This window comes from Vulpes lagopus, chromosome 6 (assembly GCF_018345385.1).
Source record: "Vulpes lagopus strain Blue_001 chromosome 6, ASM1834538v1, whole genome shotgun sequence".
Classification (NCBI taxonomy): Eukaryota; Metazoa; Chordata; class Mammalia; order Carnivora; family Canidae; genus Vulpes; species Vulpes lagopus.
Genome location: NC_054829.1, coordinates 56,231,443 through 56,244,788, shown reverse-complemented (window position 1 = coordinate 56,244,788; position 13,346 = coordinate 56,231,443). Strand labels below are relative to the sequence as shown.

The 13,346-nt window shown below is 36.8% G+C and overlaps 1 protein-coding gene across 1 annotated transcript in view; it reads right to left on the bottom strand.

Annotated features, from left to right (window-relative positions):
* Positions 1-10,246: 10,246 nt before the first annotated feature.
* FBXO33 (F-box protein 33) overlaps positions 10,247-13,346 on the bottom strand; it is a 32,744-nt gene continuing 29,644 nt past the window's right edge. Inside the window, exon 4 of the mRNA XM_041757993.1 lies at positions 10,247-12,294. Coding sequence (XP_041613927.1) covers positions 12,023-12,294 — 272 coding nt within the window. The 3' untranslated portion in view covers positions 10,247-12,022. The remainder of the gene's footprint in view (positions 12,295-13,346) is intronic.

Sequence of the window (13,346 nt, the reverse complement as noted above, 5' to 3'; positions counted from 1 at the left end):
GAATTCCTCCATAGTAAATTAGAGGTTTCTAATAGTGTTTCTCTGAATTATCTGCTTTCTCTAGGTTTAATAATTCTGTTTGCTTCACTTGGGCTTATTCTTCTTACATGCTTGGTCAGCCTTGAGTTCATGTTTAATGAAGATGAACTGGTTAGCTGATTCTAGCTTATATCTTTTTCTATGTAACAAGGATAGTTTTCTTGTTTGACTTCTTCCTGGGAAATCTTTGTGTTTGGGAGGGGGTAGGTGGTGGGAGATGGAGGGTGGGGTGGAGACAGAATCTGTGACTTGCAGGCTTTGGTGCGATGACTCTTAGGGAGCTGGCTGATTGAGTGTAGGCCCTTCAGATACCAGAATGAGAAGGCCTTCATCTAGGATATCACCATTCACACTGGAAGTTTTGTGTGTTCCAAACACTTCAAGTTCTTTAGGGAATTATCTCTCTAGTCTTTTAGCTGGAGGCAAATCCCACTCACTGCCTTGTGCTTGGGGTTGTAGCAGGGGAATGGTGGCACCAACATTTAGTTCTGCTAGCAGACCTTCAACTAATTTCCCTATTTTCACACTCATCCCTCAGTTCTATACATTGTATAGTAACTGGCTCTGAGCCCAGCTTCAGACTATCAGGCCTACTGACTTCCAGTTCCTGAAACAGATTCTAGGCCATAGCTTTCTTGACCTACTTTATCCTCCAATCTAATCCAGTCTGTTCCTCTGTCCTTCAAAAAATTTTGAAACTTCATTTCTTGGTGTCCTTTTTTGCTCTTTTTAGCATTACGGTGTTTATGTCTCTTGGCTCTTATGTCTATCACAGTGGGGCTTTGCGGGGCAGGTAAGTGCAAGTGCTTAGTCTGCCACTTATAAAGCTGAAGTTCTCTGTTGTTGCTGTTGTCACCATCTGGAAGGGTAATTAAAGGAGTAGGGCAAGGTTCAAGATCATGAACTGAGAATTATTTTGGACTGACAGGCAATAGGCTTGGACCTTTCAGGGAAGAATACTTCTTGGTCCTGGTTGGATAATTTTCCCTCCACTTTGATCTTCTGTTATTTTATTTTTATTTATTTTTAATATTGTATTTATTTATTCATGATAGAGAGGCAGAGACATAGGCAGAGGGAGAAGCAGGCTCCCTGTGAGGAGCCCAATGTGAGACTCAATCCCAGGACTCCGGGATCACGCCCTGAGCCAAAAGCAGATGCTCAACCACTGAGCCACCCAGGCATCCCTCTCTTCTAATCTCTCAGCTCCACTTTTCTCTGTCAGTTTCATTCCCATATACATTATCTGTCCATGTAGTTGCAGCATCTCTAGATTAACATGGATGGTATATTTAGTGTTCAAAATCTCAGGAAGGAAGAAAGCCCTTATTATGCAATTTCAAGCAAAATTCCTGGAGACAGCTCTTACTTTTCTGACTTGGAGTAAAGTCCCATTTACAAACCAGTCCGTGGTGTCTGGGGCATGGGATCAGGAGCCCTCACCTGTGGTTGGACAGGATAAATCCCATCTGAATTACATGGAATAAATTTTCTACTAGGAGAAGGGTTCTGTATGGATGGCTGAGCAGGCATAAATATTAGGGTCTGTCTTACCCAGAGGAACAGTCTTACCCCTCTTTTCTTAGAAAGCTAGGTTTTGTTTTTTTAAGGTTTCCAACTTACGTTGTGTGAAAAATGTAAAAAAATGTGAAGCATTTTTAGATGTCAGAGATTGTTTTGGCCTTAGTTCCTGTGACCATTCTACTTTGTTTCTGTTTTCCACTTATTTCACTTAGCATGATGCCCTCCAGGTTCATCCAAGTTGTGGCAGATGGGAAGATTTCCTTTTTTAGGGCTGCAAAATATTCCATTGTATTCGTTTCCATATTACAGTGTCTTGTAAATAATGTTGCAATGAACATTGGAGTGCAAGTATCTTTTTAAGCTACTGATTTTATCTCCTTTGTATATATACTTTGAAGTGGAATTGCTGGATCATATACTAGTTATGCTTTTAATTTTTTGAGAACTTCCATGTTATTTTTCCATAGCAGCTGTACTAGTTTACATTCCCATCAACAGTGTACAACTTTCCTATTATCTTTATCCTCACCAGCATTTGTTATCTTTTGAGATAGATTAACAGGTGTGAGGTGGTATCTCATTGTGGTTTTGATTTGCATTTCCTTGATGATTAGTGATGTTGAACTAATCTGTTAGCCACTTGTATGTCTTTGGAGAAATGTCTCTTCAGATCCTCTGCCCATTTTTTAATTGTTTTGTTGTTGTTGTTGTTGTTGTTGTTTTTGCTGTTGAGTTGTGTGAGTTCCTTGTATATTTTGTATATTAACCCCTTCTTAGGTAGGTGGTTTGCAAATATTTTCTCTCATCCTGTAAGTTGCCCTTTTATTTTGTTGATGGTTTCCTTTGCTGTGCATAAGCTTTTTAGTTTGATGTAGTTTTACTTATTTTTACTGTTGTTGCCTTTGCTTTGGTGTCAAATCTCAAATACTACAGGACCAGTATCAAGGAGCTTATCTCTACTGTGTTTTCTTCTAGAAGTTTTATGATTTCAGGTTTATGTACAAGTCTTTAGTCCATTTTGAGTTGATTTTTATGCATGGTATAAGATAGAGATCTAGTTTTACTCGTTTGCATGTGAATATCCAGTTTTCTCATCACCATTTATTGAAGAGAAGGTCCTTTCTCCACTATATTTTCTTGATGCCTTTGTGGAAAAGTAATTAATTAATTGACTATATATGGATGTGTTTATTTCTGGGTTTGCTACTCTGTTCTATTAGAATATGTGTTATTTGTATGCCAGTGCCATACTCATTTGTTATTATAGCTTGGTAATACAGTTTGATGTCAGAAAGTGTGATGCTTCCAGCTTTGTTCTTTCTCAGGATGCCTTTGGCCATTTGGAATCTTTTGTGGTTCCATAGAAGTTTTAGAATTTTTTCCCCCTATTTATATGGAAAATGCCATTGGAATTTTGAATAGGAATTGCATTGAATCTGTAGATCACTCTGGGAGTATGGAGATTTTAACAACATTAATCTGAAAAAAAATTAGTCTGAAGATTTTAGATCTGTTAATTTGATGATCCTTGGATTGCAAGATGTCAAATATAATCTGTTGATTTTACTATTAGTAGAAAACATGATGGAATCAGTCAAGTAATAATGTATTAACAGAAAACTTGATCAACCAGCCTTTAAAAAATTTTCTACATTTTTTGGGTCCACACCATGGCTGAGATCATGTTTGTAAAGGTCCAAAATTATATATATATATATATATATATATATATATATATATATATATATATATATAAATCTATATCTATATCTATATCTATATCTATATCTATATCTATATCTATATATAAATCCATCTATCTATCTATATATATAAATATAAATTCCCAGGTAAGGAGACTTCTTAGTTTCCAGAAATGATTACAATTACAAGGTGTAGTGACTGCTTTTATAGTTATCCTGCCTGTCTCTTGCTAGTAGGTAGGCTAACCGTATACCAACTCTACATACAATTTTTCTTATTAAAAATAAGAGTGAAATAAAATTATACACATAGGTTATATAGTGCATTTACATTTTCAGTGTCTTCTCTCTCTCTCACACACACACACACACGCACACACACTTTATATGTGCTAGACATAAATTCATATACCTCCTGTATGAATTATTCTGTTGCTTTGTGATTCAGTAGAATTGGTGATACACACACACACACACACACACACACACACACACACTTGCTGAAATATACCAAGGGCAGTTAACACAATTCAAGAAATTCAGCAAGAATACTGGTACATGGGAGTATGGAACCTTAAAACTTAATATCTATATATTTGAAAAACTAAGTTGAAAAACTGTGTTATCCACCAAATAATATTTATTATAGTTGTAGTACTGAAGAGTGATGGAATTAAAGTCGTATAATACAGGGATCCTGTCACCTGGGTTCAAATATTGCTCTACCACTGACAAATTTTATGACCTTGGACAAGATTCTTAACCTTTCTGTGCCTCCATTTTTTCATATGTGAAATGGGAGTGAAAGGTATTACAGGGTTGCCGTGGGATTAAATAGAGTACTTTCTAAGAGAAGTGGTTAATCATTAAGTACATGTCATAATATTTCCTAGCTAATTTATTTAGTGTTTTCTCAGATAATTTCAGTAAAGTAAGTATTTTTTATTAAAGCCCATTCTTATTTTGTTTATTTATTTGAAAGAGAGAAAGCATTCAGTGGGGAAGGGTAGAGGGACAGGGAGAGAGTGTTTCAAGGAGACTCTGTGCTGAGAGTGGAGCCCAAAGCAGGGCTCAGTTTCATGACCCTGAGATCATGACCTGAGCTGAAGCCAAGAATTGGATGCTCAACTGACTGTGCCACCCAGGCGCCCCTAAAGTCCATTCTTTTGAACAGACTTTTAACTATCTTGTGTGAAAACCTTTCTAAAATGTATTAAATGTTCCATTAACTAATACAGATGTTCTGAAGATAACATATTTTCCTATTGATTCAGGGTCATGACAAATATTTATCACTGCCACGTATTTCAAGCTTGTTTTAGGGCTATTTGACTGTTTCAAGTTCTTCCACAAATGGCTTAATTTAATTATGTTCTTTTCAGATGTGTAAACTTCTATTTTTTCACAGTCACTCATTTCCCCCATGTCTAATCTATTGTGTTGAGAAGCCAGATGAACAGGCTTATTAGAATTATGCTGAAAGTAAGAATAAGTGAGCTGAAAGGAAGCAGAAGTGGCTTTTCTGATGTGATGCCGTTAAGCATCAGTGCAGGGAATAAACTGTCCCCATAAGGGTTTTATACTTCTTTCTGGATCCTTGGCTACACTCCAAGTAGCTGAAGTTGTTTTATACAATGCCTGTATTAGATAAGAATTACTCTGATGACAGTAGTACTTTAAATTGAAATATGATAGTGACAATATTAAATAACTATTTAGAACTTTCCTACCTACAATTAACCTAGTCTTAAACTCTCAGTAGATATTTGAGCCTCTTTCCGCTTACTGTGATACAATCATCCATGAATGAATGACAGGCAATATTCTATCCTCCCCCTCAGTCACATTTTAGACTCAAGCCAGGATCATGAAACAAGTCAGTCTGTAAACATGCATTTATTAGTAACTTAGATCATACTGACATTTTAAACTATAAATATTTTTAAAATACAGGAAAGGATAATAGAATACTCTTACTTACTACCTAGATAGAGCAAACTTAACATTGACTATATTTTTTTTTCTGAGAAAAAAAAAGATGTCACAGATGCATTTGCTCTCGTGTCCGTACCAGTTCTTGCCCTCATGCCCCAAAGTGAGCACTCTTGTGAAGAGGATGTGAACATTTTTGTTTTCCCAGTTAAATATTTATGTACAATGTGATGGTTTATTTTTCCCACCTTTAAAAAATGTACATCAATAGGATCATTACATACATCCTTTAGCTGTTGGCTTTTTTCACTCAGCATTATTTTGAGATCATCCATATTAATAAATGTAAGTCTAGTTCTTTTTGACCGCTGTGTACTATCCCACTATGTGGATATGAACACTAAATGCATTCTGTTACTAATGGAACTTAGGTTGCTGCTGATTTTTCATTGTAAATAATGTGGAAATAAGCATCTTAGTATTTATTTCTTTGTCACATAAGCACTAGTTCTCTAGAGCTGTGGTTTTCAAAGTGGGGTACATCTCCCAGAGTATGTGAAGAATTTCCAAATGGTATGCTTTGGGAAACTTCCCAGAATTTTACCTTTGGTGTGTATTCTCTTCCAGAACCATTCTTAAAGGTGAACTTATGAAGAAGATGCAGATTCTCTTTCCTACCCTCACTTTTGCAATTACTTCTCCCATGTTACAAAAGGAACACATATCTTTATTGTGGTCCTAATCTTACTATGATGCATCATATTAGGGTATATAAACCTCTGGAACTCCAAAGAGACTATTTGAAATATTGGTCTCAGTGCTGAGAAAGTAAATAACTCTAATGATTTCTTTTAACTGAATGACTTATATATATATTTTTAAAATAAAAACATTTTTTAGGTTTCTTTTTTAAGTGAGCTCTACATCCAACATGGGTCTTGAACTCATGACCCTGAGATCAAGAGTCACATGCTCTATGGACTGAGCCAGCCACTCACCCCTAAAATAATTTTTGATGATACTCCACTGTGTTTTTTTGATCTTAGGAGTTCAAAGATTGAGTGCCATTGCTGTAACAAAAATCTTTGTCTTCCCATCTCCTTATGGGAAAATGATGTTTCAGCCTTGTGTTTATAAGAATGAAAAATAGGTAATAGAATTGATGTTGGACCTGACTCATTTCAGGAGCAAGTAATACCCATCCATGGAATATGCAGTAACTGTGGAAAAAAAAAAAAGACCCAGCTACATTCATTTCACTTAGAGATGCAGTTCTGGGGTGCCTGGCTGTCTTAGTTGGCAGGACATACAATTCTTGATCTTTGGGTTGTGAGTTCAAGACCCACATTGGGCCTAGAGCTTACTTAAAAAAAAAAAAAAGGAATACATTTTATAATAAGTTTCTAATTTTAAGTTATATTTTTATTTTTGATCAATTATCACATTAAAAACTAAATGTAGGAGAAAAAAATTTTAACACAGCTTTCTAAAATAAAAAATATATTTTCAATTGTCTATATGTTTGTTGCAGAAAATAATCAGTGAAAGACTTATTAACAAAGATATATTTGTATAAAAAGCTCTGGGAATTTGTATAAAAAGCTCTGGGGTAGTTGGAAAGATTACATAGCAGTCTGGGTCAAATCAGGGGACAGACCACACAGTACTTTAAACAGAAAATTTAATATAAAGAATTTTATGATAAAATAATTAATTATAAGATACAAGGAAACTATATGGGCTCCTAGATCTGAGGGAGGGCCCTCATGGTAGGACAAGCTGGGAGGAGGCAGTTCAGCCCCTGGGACGGCAGAGACATTGGCAGTCCATAGGTGCAAGTGGGAAGCAGACAAACAGCAACCAGGGTGCAGTGGGAGTCAGGCGATGGGGATGAAAGGCCTTCAGAGCCACTGTGTGGGCTGGGCAGCGGCAACCCCATGGTTGAGCCTTAGGATCATAGGGGCCGTATGCAGGTGCTCAGGGCAGGCAGTGGGAGCCCCGGTGTCAGTGCAGGCAGGAGACTTTCAAAGCATGTGGGCCATGCAGCAGCTCTAGTTTCCGTGTCAGGAGGGCTGAAGGAAGGTCAAGCCAAAGCCGCAGGCCACAGAAGCACTGTGTCTGGCCTGTGGTTGCGGTAGACCCACTGCAAGTGTCTACCCTCAGGCTGCCTACTCTGGCCTGCCTGGGAACCCTTCCTATGGCCTTACTAAGAAAATGTAAGTGTGCTGACTTTAAAGGTGTTCTGTTAGCGGAGAATATATAATGAGCAGTGTGTTCAGAGCTGAGGCAGTAAATTGATAACTGATACAATATAAGGAGTTTAAGGAGGCAAATTGATGTAAAATTTTCAAATGGTTAAGAACTTATTGTAGTTTTTAAATGGATGAGTGGAAGTAGGTACTGAGTTACAGCACATAGATCCTGTTCTATACATTTTTAAAAATGATGTTTGTAGTTCATTTTAATTGTTAATGTTTATATCCACTAAGATTATACCCAGCTCTGTATGTTTAAATTTTTGCAGACGGTAGGGTGATTCAAGTGAAAATTTATTCATATGTACCGTCCATTTTCTTTTTACAGCCAGCAGCTCAGGTTAGCTCGTATATTGTGGCAGAGTGATGCCTTTCGGGCTGAGTTCTGGGGTGGCTAGGAGCCCTGGCTGGTTGGAGCCAGGACTAGAGAGGAGCCAGGTAGGACAGTGTGCCCTGGATACGGTGTGGCCTCGGGCACTAACTACTTGCCCGTGAGATGCAGGGGTGCCATTATCCATCATAGGCAAGGAGTGTCTATGAGGCTGTGGGAGAAGAATGTCCCAGGTGTCCAAGGAGCAGGTAGGAAGCCTAGATGTGAGTCCAGGATGTAGCTGGTTGACTGTGAGAGGCTTGGGGCCTAAGGGGCGGGAGGAGGGCTCCCTGCAGGCTTCCAATTGCTTTTAGATAAATCAGGTCTTTCTGTCTGTTGGTGGCTGATCTGTGCTCTCGGTGGTGGCTAAACGAGCAGGACGGTTACGTGTGGGAGACTACAAGTTAGAGCTTTGTCATTATTTTGAAATACTGTAATGAAAAAAAATTACTTGAATTTGAAATTAATTCACATTATAAGAAATCTCAACTTTACATTTACCATGTTTAGAGCTTTTTTTTTTTACTTTTTTTTTTATTTGAGAGAGCGAGCAAGCAAACAAACCAGGGGAGGAGCAGAGGGAAAGAGAGAAGAGGCTTCTCTACTGAGCCAACAAGCTGCACGCAGGGCCCTGGGATCATGACCTGAGCCAAAGTCAAGTCAGATGTTTAATCGACTGAGCCACCCAGGTTCCCCTAGAGCTGTTAGATTTAAGTATAATTTCAGCAGCATAAATTTTTGAATGGTTGTGAAAAAAAAGTTTGCAAATTACCTATTTGTAGAGTGTTTCTCATTGGTGGCAATATTAAAAGTTTGGAGAGGTTATCAGTTAAAACAAGATTTTATTTGAAAGTTCTATACAAATTTAGTATTTCCCCCAATCCTCTGCAATTTTGTCTCATCAATTATATAATAAACAAAACAATGATGTTTCCCCTGCAGTTTTTTCCGGTTTACACTAGTATGCTATACAATATTTTCTGTATGTGTCAGGACATGAAAAAGGTTGGGAAGCACTGATACAATGTAGTTTGATGCTTGCATATTATTCACCCCTGCTTGTGTGTTACTCCCTTAGCACCACTTTATGTTACTGACTTCATAAAGATCCCATCTGATGCATGCCACAAGCCCCCAGCCAGTTAGTTTCTGAATCTGTGCATTTAGCTATAAGCACACTGTCCTTCCCAAGACCCAACCCCACTAACTCCGTACGTCTTTATTCCTAGGGTGTTAGGGGAAATGGGGAAATGTTTTTAGCTATGTAAATAAAACTCATACAGTTTAGTAAGCTATGTGTTGAAGAGTTTTTATTTAATACAGTTATTCAAAGATGATCTTGTAGAGATTTCTGAGCTGTTAGGCCAACATTTAAATCTTTTAGTGAAAAATCAGTTTTAGACAACCAAGTCCAATCTCTAATATTGCAGATGAGGAACCTGAATGTCAAGGGAGAGTTGGCTTCTGAAAGATTAGAGTCAGGCTTAGAGTCTACTAAAACAGATGCTGAGTCTCCCCGTTTAGAGCTTTACTGTACCAACCTTCATTTATATGCTTGTCATATATGTTAATAGACTTTCTTTTTTCATACATTTTGGGTACTATTTTTGTATTTTAAGTACATAAACATGTTGATTCACTCAAAAGACTGAGATATGCTCAGGAAACAAGGAAGCAGTAGGTTTAATGACAACTGCTTGTGAACAGATTATTCCAAGATGAGGCAGTGTCTGGAAGAAGAGTCAGTGTCTGGAATGATTAAGGAAAAATAAATGAAGGAATAGAGCCATTTTCTATCTCATAAATGACAGCTGTTTGTCTCAACAACCAAGAATAGAGATTACAAAGCCAAACTAAAGCAAAATAGGGGTTTATGAACTGTTTAATACTGGTATGGTGAAGTATTTTTATATCTAGTATAGGAATTGTAAAAAGTTCTCATAGTCTATAAATTGTGTTCTACACTGTATCAATGTTCTAAATACATAATGCACTTGGGGTTTGTGCTAACCAGTGTACCTTTTGCTTTTAAGCCTGTATTTTGCCAAAGTTAGTTAAAATTAAAACCCTTCAAACTATTTAACCTAAGACTTAAAACAAGATTTATTTGTTTCAGAGAGAGAGTGAGCGAGTGAACAGGGGGAGGGGAAGAGGGAGAGAGAAGTGTGAGTGTGGAGCCTGACTCAGGGCTCGATCTCATGACCCTGAGATCACAACGTGAGCTGAAACCAAGAGTCGGATGCTTAACTGACTGTGCCACCCAGGCGCCCCTAACCTAAGACTTTCTATGAAATATTCCAAACTGAAGATTTGCCGCACCAGACTACAATAGTAGCTAACACGATTACACATGATACAAGGATTTTTACGGTTTAACACTAAAAGTTTTCATGCTTTGTATACAATAAAATATATTACAATGATCACTTTTTAATGCTTTATTCATTGATTAAAAGAATATACATTTAACATAAACCATACAACATCAGTCATCAGGTCAAACATTCAGCTGGTTTCCTTACAGTTTCTGTCAGGATTTATTTTATCTGATCACATTTATAAGATAAAATCTCACCACATCTGGCATTTACACACACTGTGCCAGTGGATTCACACTACTGATGTACATATAAAATCCTCATGGTATGTGCTCACTGGAGACAAAACAGTGCACACCTGTCAAAAGGTCATTTTAATATAAGATGGTAAAACCATTTGTAAAATACATATAAACTTTTTCCATAAATAGAATCATATCTGGACATCTGTTGCATAAATTGTGTTTCCAAAGCTTACAATAGAGCAGCCAGGTCTCAGCACTGCTGGGCACCCACGTTGGCTACTTACTTTATTATTGCAGACTGTCCTTTAACATTAAATGCACAACATTCGTACCACTTAAAACTGGGGTCAGGTGGAAGTCTCACAGAGACCACGTCTGTACCGCGGTTGCCCTGAAACAGTTAAGTCGGCTTTTAAAGCCTCTCAGATATAACAAGGTTTTAAAACATACTTCATGGAATGTTCTTCATGTATCATAGCAGCTCATACCTGTGATAGAACAAGCTTTCGGTTTTTCCTTTCTTTCCTTTACATTCACTATTCACAGTGAAACAGGTGCATGGTTTTTTTTTCTTTTTTTTTGTTTTGTTTTTTCAGAGTTCTGAGGTTGCTGACTGAGCCACAGCACAGCTGTGTACCACAGGTCGAAATTCGACCTTAAATATTACAATCTAGCAGTATCTGGCTGGCCAGAGTGGGCCGGCCCCTGCCAGCATGTGGGCACTTCTTCAGTTAAGTCTATTCTTTGGCAGCTGACACGCGCGCTGACAGAGAAAAATCCAGTGACTTGTTGCTAGGAATTTCACGACTAATGTTTGTTTGCAAGCATGTGTGTTTACAACTCTGTTTTTTGATTTTCTTTTAAGGAGGTTTACCCTGGAATATAGTTTCTTCCTCCACTATTTGAAATCTGGGCTAAAAAGCTAACTTGAATGTATAATGTAATTGATAAATAAAATTATGTCAGATATAGTTTTAAAAAAGTCTAATAATTTGAATATTCATGTTTATGTAAATGTATTTTTAAAAAAAGGATTAAGCAGTGTTCTAACCTAGTACTATACAAAATTCAGAATGGTAATTGGTGATATCAACTATTATATATGTAATGAAAGTAAAAGTCTTGGCTTTTCTGTTAACGAGAACTCATTTGGGATCATACTATCCTCCCTTCTTCCATTTCAATTAAAAATTAATGAAATGCTATCAGGATGCATGAATGCGGTGCATTGCATACAAATCCACCAGGCTATGGATATATATCTATATGTATAAAAATATTTTGGCTCCTGAGCTCTGAACTCTGACACACAAAGAATAAAAACATCAAAAGGCAGAGTAACTCAGTGAAAAATAAAGTTAGCCAGCAACCTCAGACAACCTTCGGTTGTATATCCTTAAGGTTTGATAACAAGTCCATTAACCGTGAAAGCCCTACACATTGTCACTTTGAACTTCTAAACCAATACCCGACTACGTTCTTTGATCAAGAAGTAGAATACACATATATAATTCTATAAAGCTAATACTGATTAAACACAGCACAAAGGGATTAATTCACACTACTGGAAAAAAAAAAACATAATAGGACCCTACTTGCATATGTAACCACAGGAATTGTACATTTAAAAAAAAAGCTAAATGTCTTCGCTGAAGCTTTGCATCTCTCTGTAAAAATGACGATTTGGTTCAGTGAAGACACTGAGTGATTCGATGTCCATGACCGCATGCCAAGGTTGACCCAGGCCCAGGGATACCTGCTCAATAAGGTTATGCACTGGATCCACATCCTGGTCGGCCAGTTCACCTTGGTCAAAATCAATGCTTTCTTCAGTGACTTCAAGTACTTTTAGATCAGAGCCACGAAGACGAGCAATGGCAATGAGGTTGTGCGCCCACACTGTGTAACCTTCAAAATAAAGAGAAGACAAGCACCGTCATTCCCTTGCTTTTTTATTTTGTCCATTTGATAAGTTAGTCTTTTCCACAAGCTTATATTTCACTTAACACTTTGGTCCTTTTCCTTTAAAATTATACTGAGATTGGAAAAGGAAGTATGATTGTTTAGCTCAGAAAACGAAAACAAAAATGAAGTTTGATATTGTTTCTTACAATATCACTGTGGGTGGTGAATTGGTAGGTGCTGTAATCCTTTTCTGGTATCAGTGCATTTAGTAAGACTGAAGCCATTTAAAGTAAAACTTTGTAGCTTTGGATATTGCTGTATCATAAAAACACATTTTTATTTCATATATATGTATCCATTAACAAAACATAGGAAACTTATTTTTAGTTAATAAAAAATCCTCTCTACCACAATGTTACACAGTCCAAAGTTAAGAAGTGACACTTTAAACTGCTGATTGCCAACAGAAAATATGTAAAGTATAATTATTCTGGAGAGGAATAAAGGGGGGTAGAGGGGCTTTAGCTGTATCAACATCATATTTCTTAAAAGAAAAAAAAAAAGCTTATATTGGCTGAAATTAACCTTTAAATAACCTGACATTTCTTTATCCTGTAAAAAAACCTCTATTTTATTACCTTCAGTATTGATCTATTCTTTGCTGCTACCTCTGATGACTGGCCAAATTACAATGCAAATCTTGAAAAGCAAGACACACACTTTCCTGCACTGATTCAGGCTAAAAAATTAATTTCAAAAATAAGGAAACCAGCTAATAAAGAGAGCTTAAGACACTCATATAGTCTATTTTGCATTCTGTAAATGTCTTACATATTCTAGGAATGGAAGCAAAATGTTCTTCTAACTTGTCAGAATAGTTAATATTAAGACGAAAAGGTACCAGTAAGAAAAAAAGCATACACCCAATCAATGGAAGCATTGTTTAAAAAAATATTATACAAATTAATATGCTAATATCTAGAATCTAGAAGATGAGGCAGCAAGAAAAATCCTACTTTCTCTTCCTTCTGTATTGGAAGATTTATTTATTTATT